Source organism: Macadamia integrifolia, unplaced genomic scaffold (assembly GCF_013358625.1).
Source record: "Macadamia integrifolia cultivar HAES 741 unplaced genomic scaffold, SCU_Mint_v3 scaffold1186, whole genome shotgun sequence".
NCBI lineage: Eukaryota > Viridiplantae > Streptophyta > Magnoliopsida > Proteales > Proteaceae > Macadamia > Macadamia integrifolia.
In genome coordinates, this window is record NW_024868113.1 from 55,092 (window position 1) to 70,195 (window position 15,104).

The following is a 15,104-nucleotide window of genomic DNA, read 5'->3' on the forward strand; positions in this document are numbered from 1 at the left end:
ATGAAGCATCGAACAGTTAGGAAGACCCGGACACATACCCCAACACATAGGTGCACACCCTCAGATCCTTCCAACCATTAGATGTTTCCCTCCACATCCCAACGATTGGAGAGGATCTTTTCCATCAAAGGAATTAGTAGGTATATGGGCAATAATGTGTTCTGGAATTAAAAAAGTAATGGGTTTTTATTTCAAAGCATCATAAGCATCATTGTCTAATTAAATTTCTATTGAGCTTACCATCTAGAATAAAGAGAAGTAGGTATATGTGCTATTTTTGGGAAACTTCCTTTCCACTAAAAAATTAGACCAGTTTCTTTAAGCATGGTTCTAAAATTCGGATTGGATTGGTCAGTATCGATTGAATCAGATTGATATCAGCCTTAATCTATTCTTGATCTTAATCTTTTTTATTCCAATACATAAGTATGGTTCAAGGGTAAAAACGTAATTAAAAAAAAAAAAACTGGTATACATCTGTCTTATACAGTCTGATCCAAGATTGATACCAGATCGATATCAGCCTTGGCCGATCCCGATATCAATCCCGAGTTTTAGAATCTTGCTCTCAAGATTTACTTTTTTCACCTGTTCAAAAATTTTCCTTTCCACTCAAAAATTAGACCTCTCTCTCTCTCTCTCACAAAAGATTTACTCTGGTCACCTGTTCGAAAAATTTCTTACCACTAAAAAATATTCTAAGATTATGCATTCATGTCAATAGTTGCATACCACTCCTTTTTTTTTTTTCCGAACAATGGGTGGACGTTGTGGAGTGAAAGTTAGGATCTAAATTACATATTTCCACAAAAGTGCTTTTTCGTCACGACTCACAGTTTCCTGTAGAAGCAATCCCATTTCATACGGTGATGACCTTCTTCATGAAGAATTTTATTTGCATAAAATGTTCAGAATAAGTAGTCGTATTTTATACGGTAATTGACCCTTGTTTTCACGGTATAAGACAGAATAAAGATGAGAGAGTAGAGACCTTTTTTTTTTTCGTAAGGACTTTCACATACTATAAATTACAATTCATAAACCCAACTCGATCATCCAGAGTTTTGCCTCTATCACCTCCAAACCAAAATTTCAGTTCATATAGCTTATAACCCAGACAGTACATTGATGGGGTTTTCCTTGATGCTTTTGTCCATTTGCACTAATAATGCCATTCTTCTTCTTCTCTGGTGCGGCAGCTGCATGAGCTTGGCGCATTCACAATCAGAAGGATCAAAAGGAACAGATCGACTAGCCTTGTTGGCCATCAAGGCTCACATATCCACTGATCCCTTTCATGTTGTGAGCTCATGGAATGACTCCATCCCCTATTGCGAGTGGCAAGGTGTTATATGTGGCGGTCACCGGCATCCAAACAGGGTCAGAGCCTTGCGTTTATTTTCCAATGGACTGGTGGGGTCCTTGGCTCCAGAAATAGGAAACCTCAGTTTCCTTCGGAAGATTTCGCTTGAGAACAATAGCTTCCATGGTGAAATCCCTAGTGAAGTAAGTTTTCTGTTCAGGCTTCGTTATTTATACCTACACAACAATTCTTTTGAAGGGGAAATTCCATCCAACATATCACGTTGCTTCAATCTTATAAATCTCGGTTTACATAACAACAATATTGTGGGGAAAATTCCAGTAGAGTTTGGCACCTTGTCGAAGCTTCAATTGCTTTCAATCCATGGCAACAAATTGACGGGACAAATCCCATCTTCCTTTGGAAATCTTTCATCCCTTCAAACCATTTCTGCAGCACTCAATGATTTAAGTGGAAGTATTCCAGATTCCCTTGGCCAAATGGCAAGATTAATACATGTCGGGCTTAGTGGAAATAAGTTGTCTGGTACCATTCCTCCCACCATATATAATCTTTCTTCACTCACTATTTTTGATGTGGGATTTAATAATCTTCAAGGTACTCTTCCACCAAATATAGGCTTCACTCTTCCTAATTTATGGTGGTTTTCAATTTCAAGTAACCAGTTTCATGGGCCAATTCCAATTTCTATGTCCAATTTGTCAAAAATCGAAAGACTGGAAGTTGGAGGAAACAATTTTAGTGGGAAAGTGGATATCCATTTTGGAGGCCTATCGAAACTCAGTTGGCTTTCATTCCACTCTAATAATTTGGGAAGTGGAGGGGCTGATGACCTGAATTTTATAAAAACATTGAACAATAGTTTAACAGGTCTGGACCTTGGTGATAATCGGTTTGGTGGTATGTTCCCCAACTCCATAGCAAACTTAACGACCCAACTGACAATACTCGATCTGTCAAATAATCAAATATCTGGAGAAATCCCGGAGGAGATAGGGAATGTTGAAAGCTTACAAAGCTTGATCCTATATAGTAACTTACTGGAAGGAAGTATTCCAACTTCAATTGGGAGACTTCAAATGCTAAATGGACTCTATTTAGATGGGAACAGATTCACAGGACCAATCCCTTCTTCTTTTGGAAACTTGACACTTTTGATTGAGCTATCTTTAAATGATAATCACTTGCAAGGAAAAATACCTTCAAGTATTGGGAAATGCAAATCTCTGTTACGCTTCGACCTCTCTCATAATAGTTTCAATGGTATCATCCCTAGAGAGATATTTATTCCTTCCATGCTAGTAAAGCTAAACTTCAGTGGAAATTCTTTCTTTGGTTCTCTACCTTCGCAAGTGGGTCGACTGTCCAATCTTGAAATCTTAGATGTTTCTAAGAACATGTTGTATGGGGAAATCCCTAGCACCCTAGGTACTTGTACAAGCCTAGAGCACCTTTTAATGGAGGGTAACTTATTTCAAGGATCTATACCATTGTCTTTGAGTTTTCTACGAGGTCTTCAAGAATTAGATCTTTCTCACAACAACTTCTCTGGTTTTATCCCAAAATATTTGGGTAGATTTAAGTTCTTACAGAACTTGAATTTATCATTTAATCATTTGGTGGGTGAGGTACCAACAGATGGAGTCTTTAAAAATTTGAGTGCAATTTCAGTCATTGGAAACAATAAGCTTTGTGGAGGTATACCAGAACTTCATTTACCACCGTGCCAAACTCAAAAGTCAAAAGAAGATGGTAGGCCTCATGTTTTCAAGCCGATAGTCATCATATGTGCGTGTGGGGGTTCTCTATGTTTGATATTCATGACAATTTTTTTCATTATCTACCGAAGAAGAATAAAAAAGAAAGAATCTTCTTTACCTTTGATAGACGGCCGTCATTTTAAGATCTCTTATGCCCAACTTCTGAAAGCCACCGATGGATTTTCTTCTACAAATTTGATTGGAGTGGGGAGTTTTGGTTCTGTGTACAAAGGAGTACTTAATCATGGGGAAACTATTATTGCAGTAAAGGTCTTCAACACAACACAAGGAGGTGCTTCCAAGAGTTTCATGGTTGAATGTAAATCCCTGAGAAACATCCGGCATCGTAATCTTGTAAGAATCTTAACATCTTGCTCAAGTATAGATTTTGAAGGCAATGATTTTAAGGCTTTAGTTTATGAGTTCATGCCTGGTGGGAATTTGGAGGGGTGGTTGCATCTACATGCAAATGGAATACAAGATGAACAAAGACATTTAAATCTCGTTCAAAGATTGAATATTGCCATTGATGTGGCAACTGCATTGGATTATCTGCACCACCATTGTCATATGCAAATTATTCACTGTGATCTAAAGCCAAGCAATATTCTTCTCGATGGTGATTTGATTGCACATTTGGGTGATTTTGGGATATCAAGAATTCTTTCAAAAGCTACAAGTAGATCTCAAAGTCACACGAGCTCGATCGGAATAAGGGGATCTATTGGATACATTGCGCCAGGTAATACACCTCTTTTATAAATCTAGTATAAATTTTTCCTCTTTTTTCGAAAGTTTTGATTGTGCTTACCTTAGTATGATGAATCTAATATTTGTCTTACATATTTCATTGCAAAACCTTAAGGAGTAACTACTACATAATATTTTGTGACATGTAATCCCTTCCTAAAGAAAAGTAAGTTTAATATCTCAAGTCTCAACCAATTGAAAGTAATAATATAAAAATACTAAACAGTATGTATGCTTAGTTGATATTTTACGTCCCTTTATTTGTAGACCAAAGTTTTGACTGCATCTTTCTCTATTGTAAACAATTCATACATTAAATTCCATGGGCTACAAACTATGGTTTTCTGTAGAATTATAAATGTAGTTTGTGTAGGGATTGATAGTTTTTCAATATATTATGTTATTCTTCCAGTTGAGATCGATAGATTTTGCTCTTATTCTCACTAGTTATAGAAGTACTAACCTAAGATGCATAAATTACAGAGTATGGTGCAGGTGTTGATATTTCAACCCATGGTGATATCTACAGTTATGGCATTCTCTTGTTAGAGATGTTCACAGGGAAAAGGCCTACTCATGAAATGTTCAAAGATAACTTTAATCTTCACTGCTGGGCTGAGATGGCTTTGCATGATGGAGTGATGGTCATAATTGACCCATCACTTCTCTCCGTTGAAGAAGATGAAGAAGGTGAAGCAACAAATGTAACCAACACGACTGGAAGTCGAAGATGCATTAAAGATAGAGTGCAAGAGTGTCTTATATCAGTTATTAGAATCGGAGTTGTTTGCTCAGCTGAATCACCATTGGATCGGATGGACATAAATGATGTGATCAAAGAGCTACTTCTGATCAAGAACATTTATCTGGGAGTTGGCACTAATCAAGGAAGATGAACCATAATAAGGGCTATGAAAAGTGGTAAGTTATCACTTCCTTTAAAACTAGTTTGTTGTACTTGTTGATGAAGTTGAAACTTTTTCCTTTTGTTTGAATTAAATATGCTAATCTTAGTAATTTGGGAACCAACTGCACATTAGCCTATCTATCATTGTAGTCTTTTTTAGTGTTCTTAGTATTACATTTCTTGGCTCTTCAACTAAAGCCTAAGTAAGAAATCAATATGTTTCGTATTGTTTTCAACATGACATAGGTCTTTTATCTAATTATTAATTGGGATGCGAAGATGATTCTTCATTTTTCCTTTCTTTTTTTTTTTTTTTTTTCTCTCCTTGTCTTGATTTCTCTATTTCTTCTTGTTTAGCCTATTTAAATATAACCATTGGATGTTGTAAGGTGAGTAAAAAAGAAATCAAATAGCCATTGGATGCTGTTGAGTTTAGTAAAGAAAATCAAAGGGCAGTTTGATCAATGTTGTTCAAAAGGTAGAACTACAGAAATATCCATTTGATGCTTTTCCCTTAAGTTGAATGTGGTGTGCAGGGGACCATCCTTGGAACATGCATTCTAAAGAATCCAAGCTCATTTAAACAATGGTGTTTTTTTTCTTTTTCTTTTCTTTGTTTATTACTTTGGAAACTGTGTCTATGGCAAATGACACCCCTAATTTGTCATCAACCTCTGATTAACATTATGGTCACTTTGCTATTATACCCAATCTAGTGGACATTGTATTCAGTTGATGGTTTGCATAGGCAACATCATCTTTTCACAAATCTAAATAAGGTTCTGTTGCGAGAATGGATTAGATTCAAGTACGAGAACATTCTCGTACATCACTTGTCTGTGGATATAGAATTTATTAAATTAAGAGAGAGAAAATGGATTCTACATCCACGGACCAGGGATGTAAGAGAATGTTCTTGTACGTGAACCTAATCTGCTCTCTTATGTTGCTAGGCTTATTGACATGGAAAATGTAAGATGTTCCCTTTATTTATTTATTTATTTATTTATTTTTTTTTTTTTGTAAGGCTAGGATTGTCTCCCATGGATGTTGAGAAGCTAGACAGCTGAAAGTACAAAGACAGATTGAAGGCAAGAAGTAGCCCAGTACATTTGCTACAACAATAAGAATTTCAATAACGACCACGAGATCTTTTTCCTCTCTTGCTGGATATCAAGGAGTAGTCTAGAATATTATATGAGAGTACTTTTAAGTATGTGCCATGAGGGAAAAATTGAGAAGCTTGGGGTATTATGTTTTGGTCACAAGTACCTATGAAGGGAGTATTTATTGTAGATAGAGTCTAAGTGTTTATTTGTATTTAATGTCCTATGATGTAACTGTTGTGGTATGAGTTTAATATATAATGTATGTGTCTTCGTAGTAGGGGTCTGCAATGTATTGCTATTTTTGCAATGAAATTAATTTTTACATAAAAAATGACGTACCAAGTGCACAAGACTTTTGCATGTGCAAGGTTCGGGGGCGAGAAATATGCAGCCTTACCCCGAAAATGTTGAGAGACATCCTCCCAATTTGAAAAAAGAAATATATCCCCCAAATTTCTTAATTCACCATCTTAAAAAAAGAGGAAAAAGGAAAAAATTAGGGATATCTTTATTCCAACTTTAAAAAAGAAAAAAAAAACTAGGGATATATTTATTCACAATTGTCTCCATCTGAAATTTCATCTGAAATTTGTTAAGTTGGTGCAGTTTTTTTTTTTTTTTTTTTTTTTTTTTTTTGAGGTAATTTGCATATAAGGTACCCAACATTTAAGAAAAGTTCGTTTAAAAGGGAGGGGGATCGTTGATAGGCTGCGTTGCCCTGTCACTAATGCAGGGTCAGTGAGAATGTGCACCAAGACATCCAACAAGGGTGAAAATTTTCATTTTATGTGGACAATGTGGTCATTTCTCCCTTAGCCTTCTTTTCCCTAATTACAAATAGGTTGCATGGAGATGCCAATTTTGCAATTTCCGCTCTGCCTTATCCACACCACCTTCTTAATTAAGCTGCTACTTGTTACTATCTTTAGTGGCCCACATGGTTCAAGATAAATCGGTCTTGGTATCGGACATGGCTGATTCCAATTTCAATACTGATTCCAATTTAGATTAGCCAGTATAAGCCTGGATTGGAGAGAAAGGCCTCTGGTTGTCATTAAAAAACTGATTTTTTATTTTATTTTATTTTTTTTAAATCTTATTATCCTTCATTCATATCAGCCTAGATTGAACAGAAATGCTTCTAATTGTTATTCAAAAAAACCGGTTTTTTTTTTTACCCTTCATCTATTTCGATTAGGATAAGATAGAATCGATACCAATTTGATTCCTCAAACCATAGTGTCATATGAGTATTATGCCCCACAAAGTGAATTTAAGAATCGAAAAGTTATTTCAGATGCTCTGCTGAAAAGCAATGAAATTTTTATTTTACTTTCACCTCTTACAAAATTTTTACTTTCACCACTATAGTGGCCTTTTATGGTGTGTGAAGGGAGTAGAGTACTGGAAGTGGGTCATCAAGTAGCAAAATTGGTTGTTTCTGTCACGGTATAAGTCTCAGAGTGTAAAGTGGCATCTCATGGTGATCTAGGACAGTAGAGTAATGGAAGTGGGTCATCAAGTAGCAAAATTGCCCATTTCTGTCACGGTATAAGTGTCAAGAGTGTAAACTGGCCTCTCATGGTGCGCGAGGGGAGTAGAGTAATGGAAGTGGGTCATCAAGTAGCAAAATTGGCTATTTCTGTCATGATGCAAGTCATGTCAATCCACTCTATGACAAAAGTGGCTTCATGGTGCGCGAGGGGAGTAGAGTAGTGGAAGTGGGTCATCAAGGAGCAAAATTGGCGGTAGTCTGATTTTCTATTGTTTTGCTAACTTTAGTTGTGGATTAGACCTCTCATGTCTCCTCCACCTTTGTAATAGTGAATTTGTCATATTGAGCTAACCGGAATCACCGGATCCCTTTCCCCCTCACTGTCCCTCCATGGTCTCTCTCTCTCTCTGTTGGGTGGTGCAATTAAACAATAGTAACCACCACCACTAGAGAGTCTCTGATTTGACCCATCTGCTAAGACTTTGGAAACAATACATAGGGCAAGTGGGGTCCTCAAATTTGGAAGTTTCTGGCCCTGCCCTGTATATAAATCAGAGGTGCATTATTGTGTTCGGTTCTGCTGTTTTGCTACTTTAATTCTTGTTTTATTCGGTAGTTTGTACATATGCAGAGAAAGAGGTCTCTTCCAAGTACGAAAGTGTGTTGATACTTGAGACTAAGAGAGCGAAAGAGCGAAAGAGCGAAAGAGCGAAAGAGCGAGAGAGCGAAAGAGCGAGAGAGCGAGAGAGAGAGACAATATCTGCTGTAGGGAAGCGGCGACCGAGAGAGTTGCAGGGAAGCGGCGATCGAGAGAGACAGGTAAGCGACGACCGACCTGCGACCGAGAGAGAGGCAGGGAAGCGGCGACAGAGAGAGACAGGGAAGCGGCGATGGAGAGAGACAGGGAAGCGGCGACCGAGAGGAGAGACCGTTGCAGGGAAGCTGCGACCGTCGCAGGGAAGCGGCGACCGTTGCAGGGAAGCGGCGACCGAGAGAGTGAAAACCTATTGCAGGGAAGCGACGTATTTGGGGGTTTTTGATCGTGAGATGCAGAAAAGGGGTTGTGGGGTTTTGAATGGATTTGTTCTTTTAAGTTTGTAAAAGAATAGAAAAGTAACTTTTTGGTACTCTTGCAATGTATTCTTTAGTCATTCTTTTTCATTGGTTCATTCTGGGAGAATACAAAAATGAACCGGACGTGCCAAACATATTTCTGTTCTATTTGCATTCCCGCTGAATAGAAGAACACTAGAAACATTCTCCCAGAGTGTTATAAAACGGCCCCTAAGTCAAAAGTGTCAATAACAAAAAGTGATGTCTCATGGTGTGCGGGGTGAGTAGAGTAATGGAAGTGGGTCATCAAGTAACAAGTTGACCATGACATAAGTCATATAATGGATTGACTTATGTGTCATAGTTTCATTATTAATTGACTCAATTGCTTGTAAATGTAGTCCTATTTCATTCAATAATGACTCTCTTCTTAAGGTGCTTATAGCCTCGATTTATTTCTCTGCTCATGGAAGTCTAAAGGAAGGGAGGCATGTACTCTAATCTAATCGACCACAGAAATTCTTTTCACATCAACAACAAATATTTAATCAAGTAGTGCTTATACAAAGGGCCTGTTTGATTTTATTTTTCTTATTTCTAAATCTAGAAATAATAGAAACAGCTTTTTCTATTGTTGTGCTAAGAAACTATTATTGGAATTGCAAAAGGGTATTTGATTTTTTTGTTTCACGAAATATTTTCAACAATGTAGTTGAGTTCAAGATACGAGTAAAGACACGACGTTGCAGGTATGCAGCTCACGAGTGAAAGCACAACATTGAAGTTATAGGTATGCTTCGTGGAGATGAGTTTCAGAAGGATAAAGACAACCCAGAATTGTGAGCTTTGCACAACAAGGTTGGAGTCACCACTTCTGAATAACAAGAAGTTTCAACAATGGGTTGAGGTTGGTCGAGTAAAGTATTGGGGTTTTCACAATTTTTGTCTCCCACTTGTTTTTAGAAATAGAAAAACAAGTCTTACTTGTTTCTAAACACAGAACTAGATATAAATTTCTATTTATATTTAAAAAAAAATTAAAACTGAAACAAAACAGAAAAATCAAATGGTTTTGGGGGTGTTTTTCTATTTTTGAGCACAGAAAAACACATTTCTGAAAATAAAATCAAACAGACCCTTAGTTTTTTTAGAAATGATTTTAGTAAACTAAATAGTCAAGAATTTCTGAACTTGTTTTTAGTCACCGTAAGAGCAATGATGTGTTTTGGAATTAAAAAAAGTAATGGGTTTCTATTTCAAAGCATCATAAGCATCTCATTGTCTAATTTAATTTCTATTGAGCTTACCATCTAGAATAAAGAGAAGTAGGTATATGGGCTATTTTTGGGAAACTTCCTTTCCACTAAAAAATTAGACCAGTCTCTCTTAAGCATGGTTCTAAAATTCAAATTGGATTGGTCAGTATCGATTGAATCAGATTGATATTGGCCTTAATTGATTCTTGATCTTAATCTTTCTGATTCCAATACTTAAGTGTGGTTCAAGGGTAAAAGCATAAAAAAAATTTATTTTTTATTAAAAAACTGATATATATCTGTCCAATATGGTCTGATCCAAGATTGATACCAGGTCGATATCAGCCTTGGCCGATATAGTAACTTACTGGAAGTATTCCAACTTCAATTGGGAGACTTCAAATGCTAAATCAACTCGAATTATATAGGAACAGATTCACAGGGCCAATCCATTCTTCTCTTGGAAACTTGACACTTTTGATTGAGCCCTCTTTATATGATAATCACTTGCAAGGAAAAATACCTTCAAGTATTGGGAAATGCAAATCTTTGTTACGCTTGGACCTTTCCCATAATGGCTTCAATGGTATCATCCCTAGGGAGATATTTAATCCTTTTACGTTAATAGAGAAAAACTTCAGTGGAAATTCTTTCTTTGGATCTCAACCTTCGGAAGTTGGTCGACTGACCAATCTAGAAATCTTAGATGTTTCAATGAACATGTTGTCCAGAGAAATCCCTAGCACCCTTGGTGTTTGTACTATCCTAGAGAACCTTTTTATGGAGTGTAACTTATTTCAAGGATCTATACCATCGTTTCTGAGTTCTCTAAGAGGTCTTCAGGAGTTAGATTTTTCACACAACTACTTCTCTGGTTTTATCCCAAACTATTTGGGCACATTTAAGTTGTTACAAAAGTTAAATTTATCATTTAACAATTTGGAAGGTGAGGTATCAATAAATGGAATCTTTAGAAATTTAAGTGCAGTTTCAATCATTGGAAACAATAAGCTTTGTGAAGGTATACCAGAACTTCATTTGCCAGCGTGCCAAAATCAAAAGTCAAAAGAAGATGGTAGGCCTCATGTTTTCAAGCCAATAGTCATCATATGTGCTTGTGGGGGATCTCTATGTTTGATTTCTATGACAATTTTTTTCATTATCTACTGGAGAAGAAAAGAAAAGAAAGAATCCACAATACTTTTGATCGAGGGTCGTCATTTTAAGATCTCTTATGCCCAACTCCTTAAAGCCACTGATGGGTTTTCTTATGCAAATTTGATTGGAGTGAGGAGTTTTGGTTCCATGTACAAAGGATTTCTCAATCATGGGGAAAACTATTGTTGCAGTAAAAGTCCTCAACATTAGACAAAGAGGTCCTTCCAAGAGTTTCATGGCTGAATGTGAATCCCTTAGAAACATCCGGCATCGTAATCTTGTAAGAATCTTAACATCTTGCTCTAGTATAGATTTTGAAGACAATGATTTTAAGGCTTTAGTATATGAGTTCATGCTCAATGGGAATTTGGAGAGGTGGTTACATCCACATACAAATGGCATTCAAGATGAACAAAGGCATTTAAACCTTGTTCAAAGATTGAATATTGCCATTGATATGGCAACAACATTAGATTATCTCCACCACCATTGTCATATGCAGATTGTTCACTGTGATCTAAAGCCAAGCAATATTCTTCTTAATGATAATTTGACTGCACATTTGGGTGATTTTGGGATATCCAGAATTTTAAAATCTGCAAGTAGACCTCAAAATCACACAAGCTCAATTGGTATAAAAGGATCTATCCAATACATCGCACAGGTAATTAATGTACCTCTTTCATTGATCTTAGTATAATTTTTTCTTCTTCTTTCGAAAGTTGAAACTGAGCTTACCTTATTACAATGAATCTATTATTATTATTATTATTTTTTTTTTTTTACCTATTCCATTGCAAGACCTTAAGGTATAATTATTATTTTTACATACATTTTGTAATTTTTTTTAGCCCCTTCCTAAAGGAAGTTTAACATCTCAAACAAGTTTATTCTTCTAGCTAAGACTAGTAGACTTTGTTCATATTCTCACTATTTATAGAAGTACTAATCTTAGATGCATAAATTACAGAGTATGGTGCAGGTGCTGACGTTTCAACACATGGTGATATTTATTGTTATGGGATTCTCTTGTTAGAGATATTCACAGGGAAGTGGCCAACTAATGAAATGTTCAAAGATAACTTTAATCTTCACTGCTGGTTTGGGAGGGCTTTGCGTGATGGAGTGATGGTTGTCGTTGACTCATCACTTTTCCCCCTAGAAGAAGATGAAGAAGAGGCAAAAACCACTGTAAACAACATCAATGGAAGTTGAAGATGCATGGAGGATAAAGTGCAAGAGTGCCTTAATTCAATTATTAGAATTGGAGTTGCTTGCTCAGTTGAATCACTGTGTGATCGAATGGACATAAATGATGTGGTCAAAGAGCTGCATCAGATTAAGGACATTTATTTTGGAGTTGACACTTACCAAGGAAGATGAACTATAATAAGGGCTATGAACGGTGGTAAGTCATCATTTCCTTCAAAAATTAAATTTGTTGTATTTGTTGACAAAGCTAGCATATTTTTCTTTTGTTTTTGTTAGTTAATTATGCTTTTAATTTAGGCTCTTTTTGGTATGATTTCTATTTGTATTTGATGTTTTCTCCTTCAGTTGAATGTGGTGTGCAGGGGACCATCCTTGAAACCTGAATTCTTAACGATCCGAAATCATCTAAACAATGGTTTTTTTATTTTTATTTTTTATTAATTTTTTTATATATATAATACTTTGAAAAGAGTATTTATAAACAAATCACACCCCCAATTTGTTTCATTAAATAAAATGTATGTATAGGATGTATGGGTGTGTTCAGGTAAGGCATGTCAGGTGAAGTATTGTAATTGGTATTTGAACCTGTAAAAGACTTGCCAAATGGTTCAGGTTAGATGGACCAAGTCAATTTTTGATTCTGTTGAATGGTTCAACCCAGTATCAATTAGAAAAATTTAATGGATTGATTTGGTCTATATTTAAGATAGACCATGTGAAGATTCGGCACTCTAGGATTCGGGAAGCAGTGTTGACCTGCCAAGGGTCCAAGTCAAACCAGAAGTCCCAACAGATTTTGAGTTGAAAGAGTGATTTTGAGTTGAAAGAGTAAAAGAAGGAAATAAGAAGACAGAAAAAAAAAAAAAAAAAGGGCGTCCCACCAGGGGTGGTACTGTGGTAGTATTGCTTTTGTCCGGCCTGACAAGTGGTGACGGCTGGTCATTGTGATATTTTTGTTAAGATGCCTCACTAGTTGTGTACAATGGCAACAAACCATACACGTGTTAGTTATACTTAATATATTTTACCGTTGCTTGTGAGTTTTAAAACATGCATGAATGGAATGTTTTGTGGTGTTTGGAAGGTTTTCACACTCAACATGAGATTGATGTTACTCTATGATTTACTTAATATTTCTTTCTTTTTATATATTGTTATATGTCATTGTTCTATCTTATTGGGCTTTATCGCTCATTCTGTTATTTTTCCTCACAGATCATCATTAGTGGAGATTAGTGCTGCTCGAGAGAGCTATTGATGATTGGACATGATATTTCCTTGGGGTTTCATTTTATTATATTTCAGTAGTTCATAATACTTTAATTTGGTTGAAGTTTTAATTGCCACAAGACAGTTAGTCTTGATGTGAACTTTTATTTGATGGAATTTCTGATATTGTTTAATGAGGTTATTTTATATATTTGTGGAGATTGTAGAATAATATAGAACTATTAATTTCAAAAAGAAAATTTTCTTTGGGTTTTATAGAGTGTATTAGGAAGATTAGAGTGAGATTGGGGGTTTGAAATCGTCTGCAATTCCGATCTCGTACAATTCCGTGCAATACCACCTTCAGGCGGTGACACGTGTATTGATACCAATACAATGGTCCAGATCTGGTACAACTAATAAAACATTAAATCAGTGAAGAGGCATTTAAATCAGATCTAGACCATTGCATTGGTATCAATACACGTGTCACCCCCTGAAGGTGGTATTGCACGAAATTGTACGAGATCGGAATTGCAGACAATTTTTTTCCGAGATTGGGTCATGAACATTAGTGAATCATTATAGTTAGGGGAAAATTTTTTGAAGTTCCTACTATTCGGGCCTACAACCACTAAAATGGAATAATTCACTTTCCCTTTGGGTTCACAAATACACTCTTAAGTTATAGTATTTTCCAAACTACCCTTTGAGATTCCATTTCTTTAGCTACAACCTTGCTACCCAAGTAGCAGCCAAATTTCTACCAAACTTAGAGTTATCAAAAAAGCCTAACTAGTCCTGAGCCCGGTCAGACCTTGGGCTAAGCGTTTCAGCCTGCAGGGTGGGCTTGGGCTTGGAATTTTTCAAGCCTGATGTCAGGCTGGGCTGGACCTGGGTTGAGATACCCCAGCCCGACTTAGGAATGAGATGGGCTAGGCTTGGGCTGAGTTAAGAGACCTTAGGGTTGGGCTGGGGTTTTAAAAAATCTCTCCAACCCAACCCATTGACACCCCTAATTATAGTCTTTTTAAGTTTTTTGTGTTGCTTAGCATCTTCAACTAAGGCTGGGATCAGAAATCAAAATGTTTCATATATTTTCAACATGGAGACCTAGGTTTCAACTAATTATCAACTTTGCTCTCCATATTCTTAGTCAGTTTATGAATCAGCCTCGTGAGCCACATTTTGTTGCGACTCAGCGTGTCCTTCGTTACTTCAAAGGTTCTCTTGGTCGTGGTATTCTGTTGTCAGCTGATAGCTCTCCCTCTATCTCTCAGCGTATTGTGACTTTGATTGGGTTGGCCTCCTCCACTACAAGTCCTTCCACGATTGGGTACATCACTTTTCTTGGTTCTAGTCTTCTTTCTTGGCGGACAAAGAAACAACCCATTGTATCTCGCTCTTCTGCTGAAGCTGAATATCAGTCCATGGCCGCTGCTTCTTGTGAATTGGTTTAGTTGAAGACTTTACTTTTGGATTTGGGTGTTTCTCATCCCTTTCCTATGCGTCTTTACTATGATAACCAGGCTGCACCTACACTTTGTTGCGAACCCCATCTTCCATGAGCGTACTAAGTGCGTCGAAATCGATTGTCATTTTAACTACTTTTTTTTTTTTTTTCTGATAAGTGTGGTTTTGACTACTTGTTTTTGTCATCCCATACTTTACCCATTAACATCTTGATTTCTAGCATCAATTATTTGCTTCCTTTCTTATCAAATCTGTGTACCCCGTCTTCAACTAAAAATCCTTCCCATCTCTTCTTTCGAAAGAATAATTCTAGTATTGTGTCAAGTATAGATCAAATGGATTTTCTGAGTTCACAGAACTTTGAAGAGGTGGTTGCAACATCCAAATGAAACCTT

General features: G+C 36.5%; 1 protein-coding gene and 1 pseudogene across 1 annotated transcript; both read left to right on the forward strand.

The window, feature by feature from the left end:
* Positions 1-1,128: 1,128 nt before the first annotated feature.
* On the forward strand, positions 1,129-4,730 carry LOC122063059 (probable LRR receptor-like serine/threonine-protein kinase At3g47570). Its single transcript, XM_042626718.1, has 2 exons — positions 1,129-3,826; positions 4,318-4,730. The coding sequence occupies exons 1-2, from the start codon at positions 1,129-1,131 to the stop codon at positions 4,728-4,730; spliced, it is 3,111 nt and encodes a 1,036-aa protein (XP_042482652.1).
* A 5,326-nt stretch (positions 4,731-10,056) lies between these two features.
* Positions 10,057-14,696, forward strand: LOC122063060 (annotated as a pseudogene).
* Positions 14,697-15,104: the final 408 nt, after the last annotated feature.

Excerpts from the sequence above, each read along its gene's own strand:
- LOC122063059 (XM_042626718.1), top strand. The coding sequence starts at position 1,129 with ATGGGGTTTTCCTTGATGCTTTTGTCCATTTGCACTAATAATGCCATT. Across the intron at positions 3,827-4,317 it reads TATTGGATACATTGCGCCAG|AGTATGGTGCAGGTGTTGAT; the intron begins GTAATACACCTC and ends CATAAATTACAG.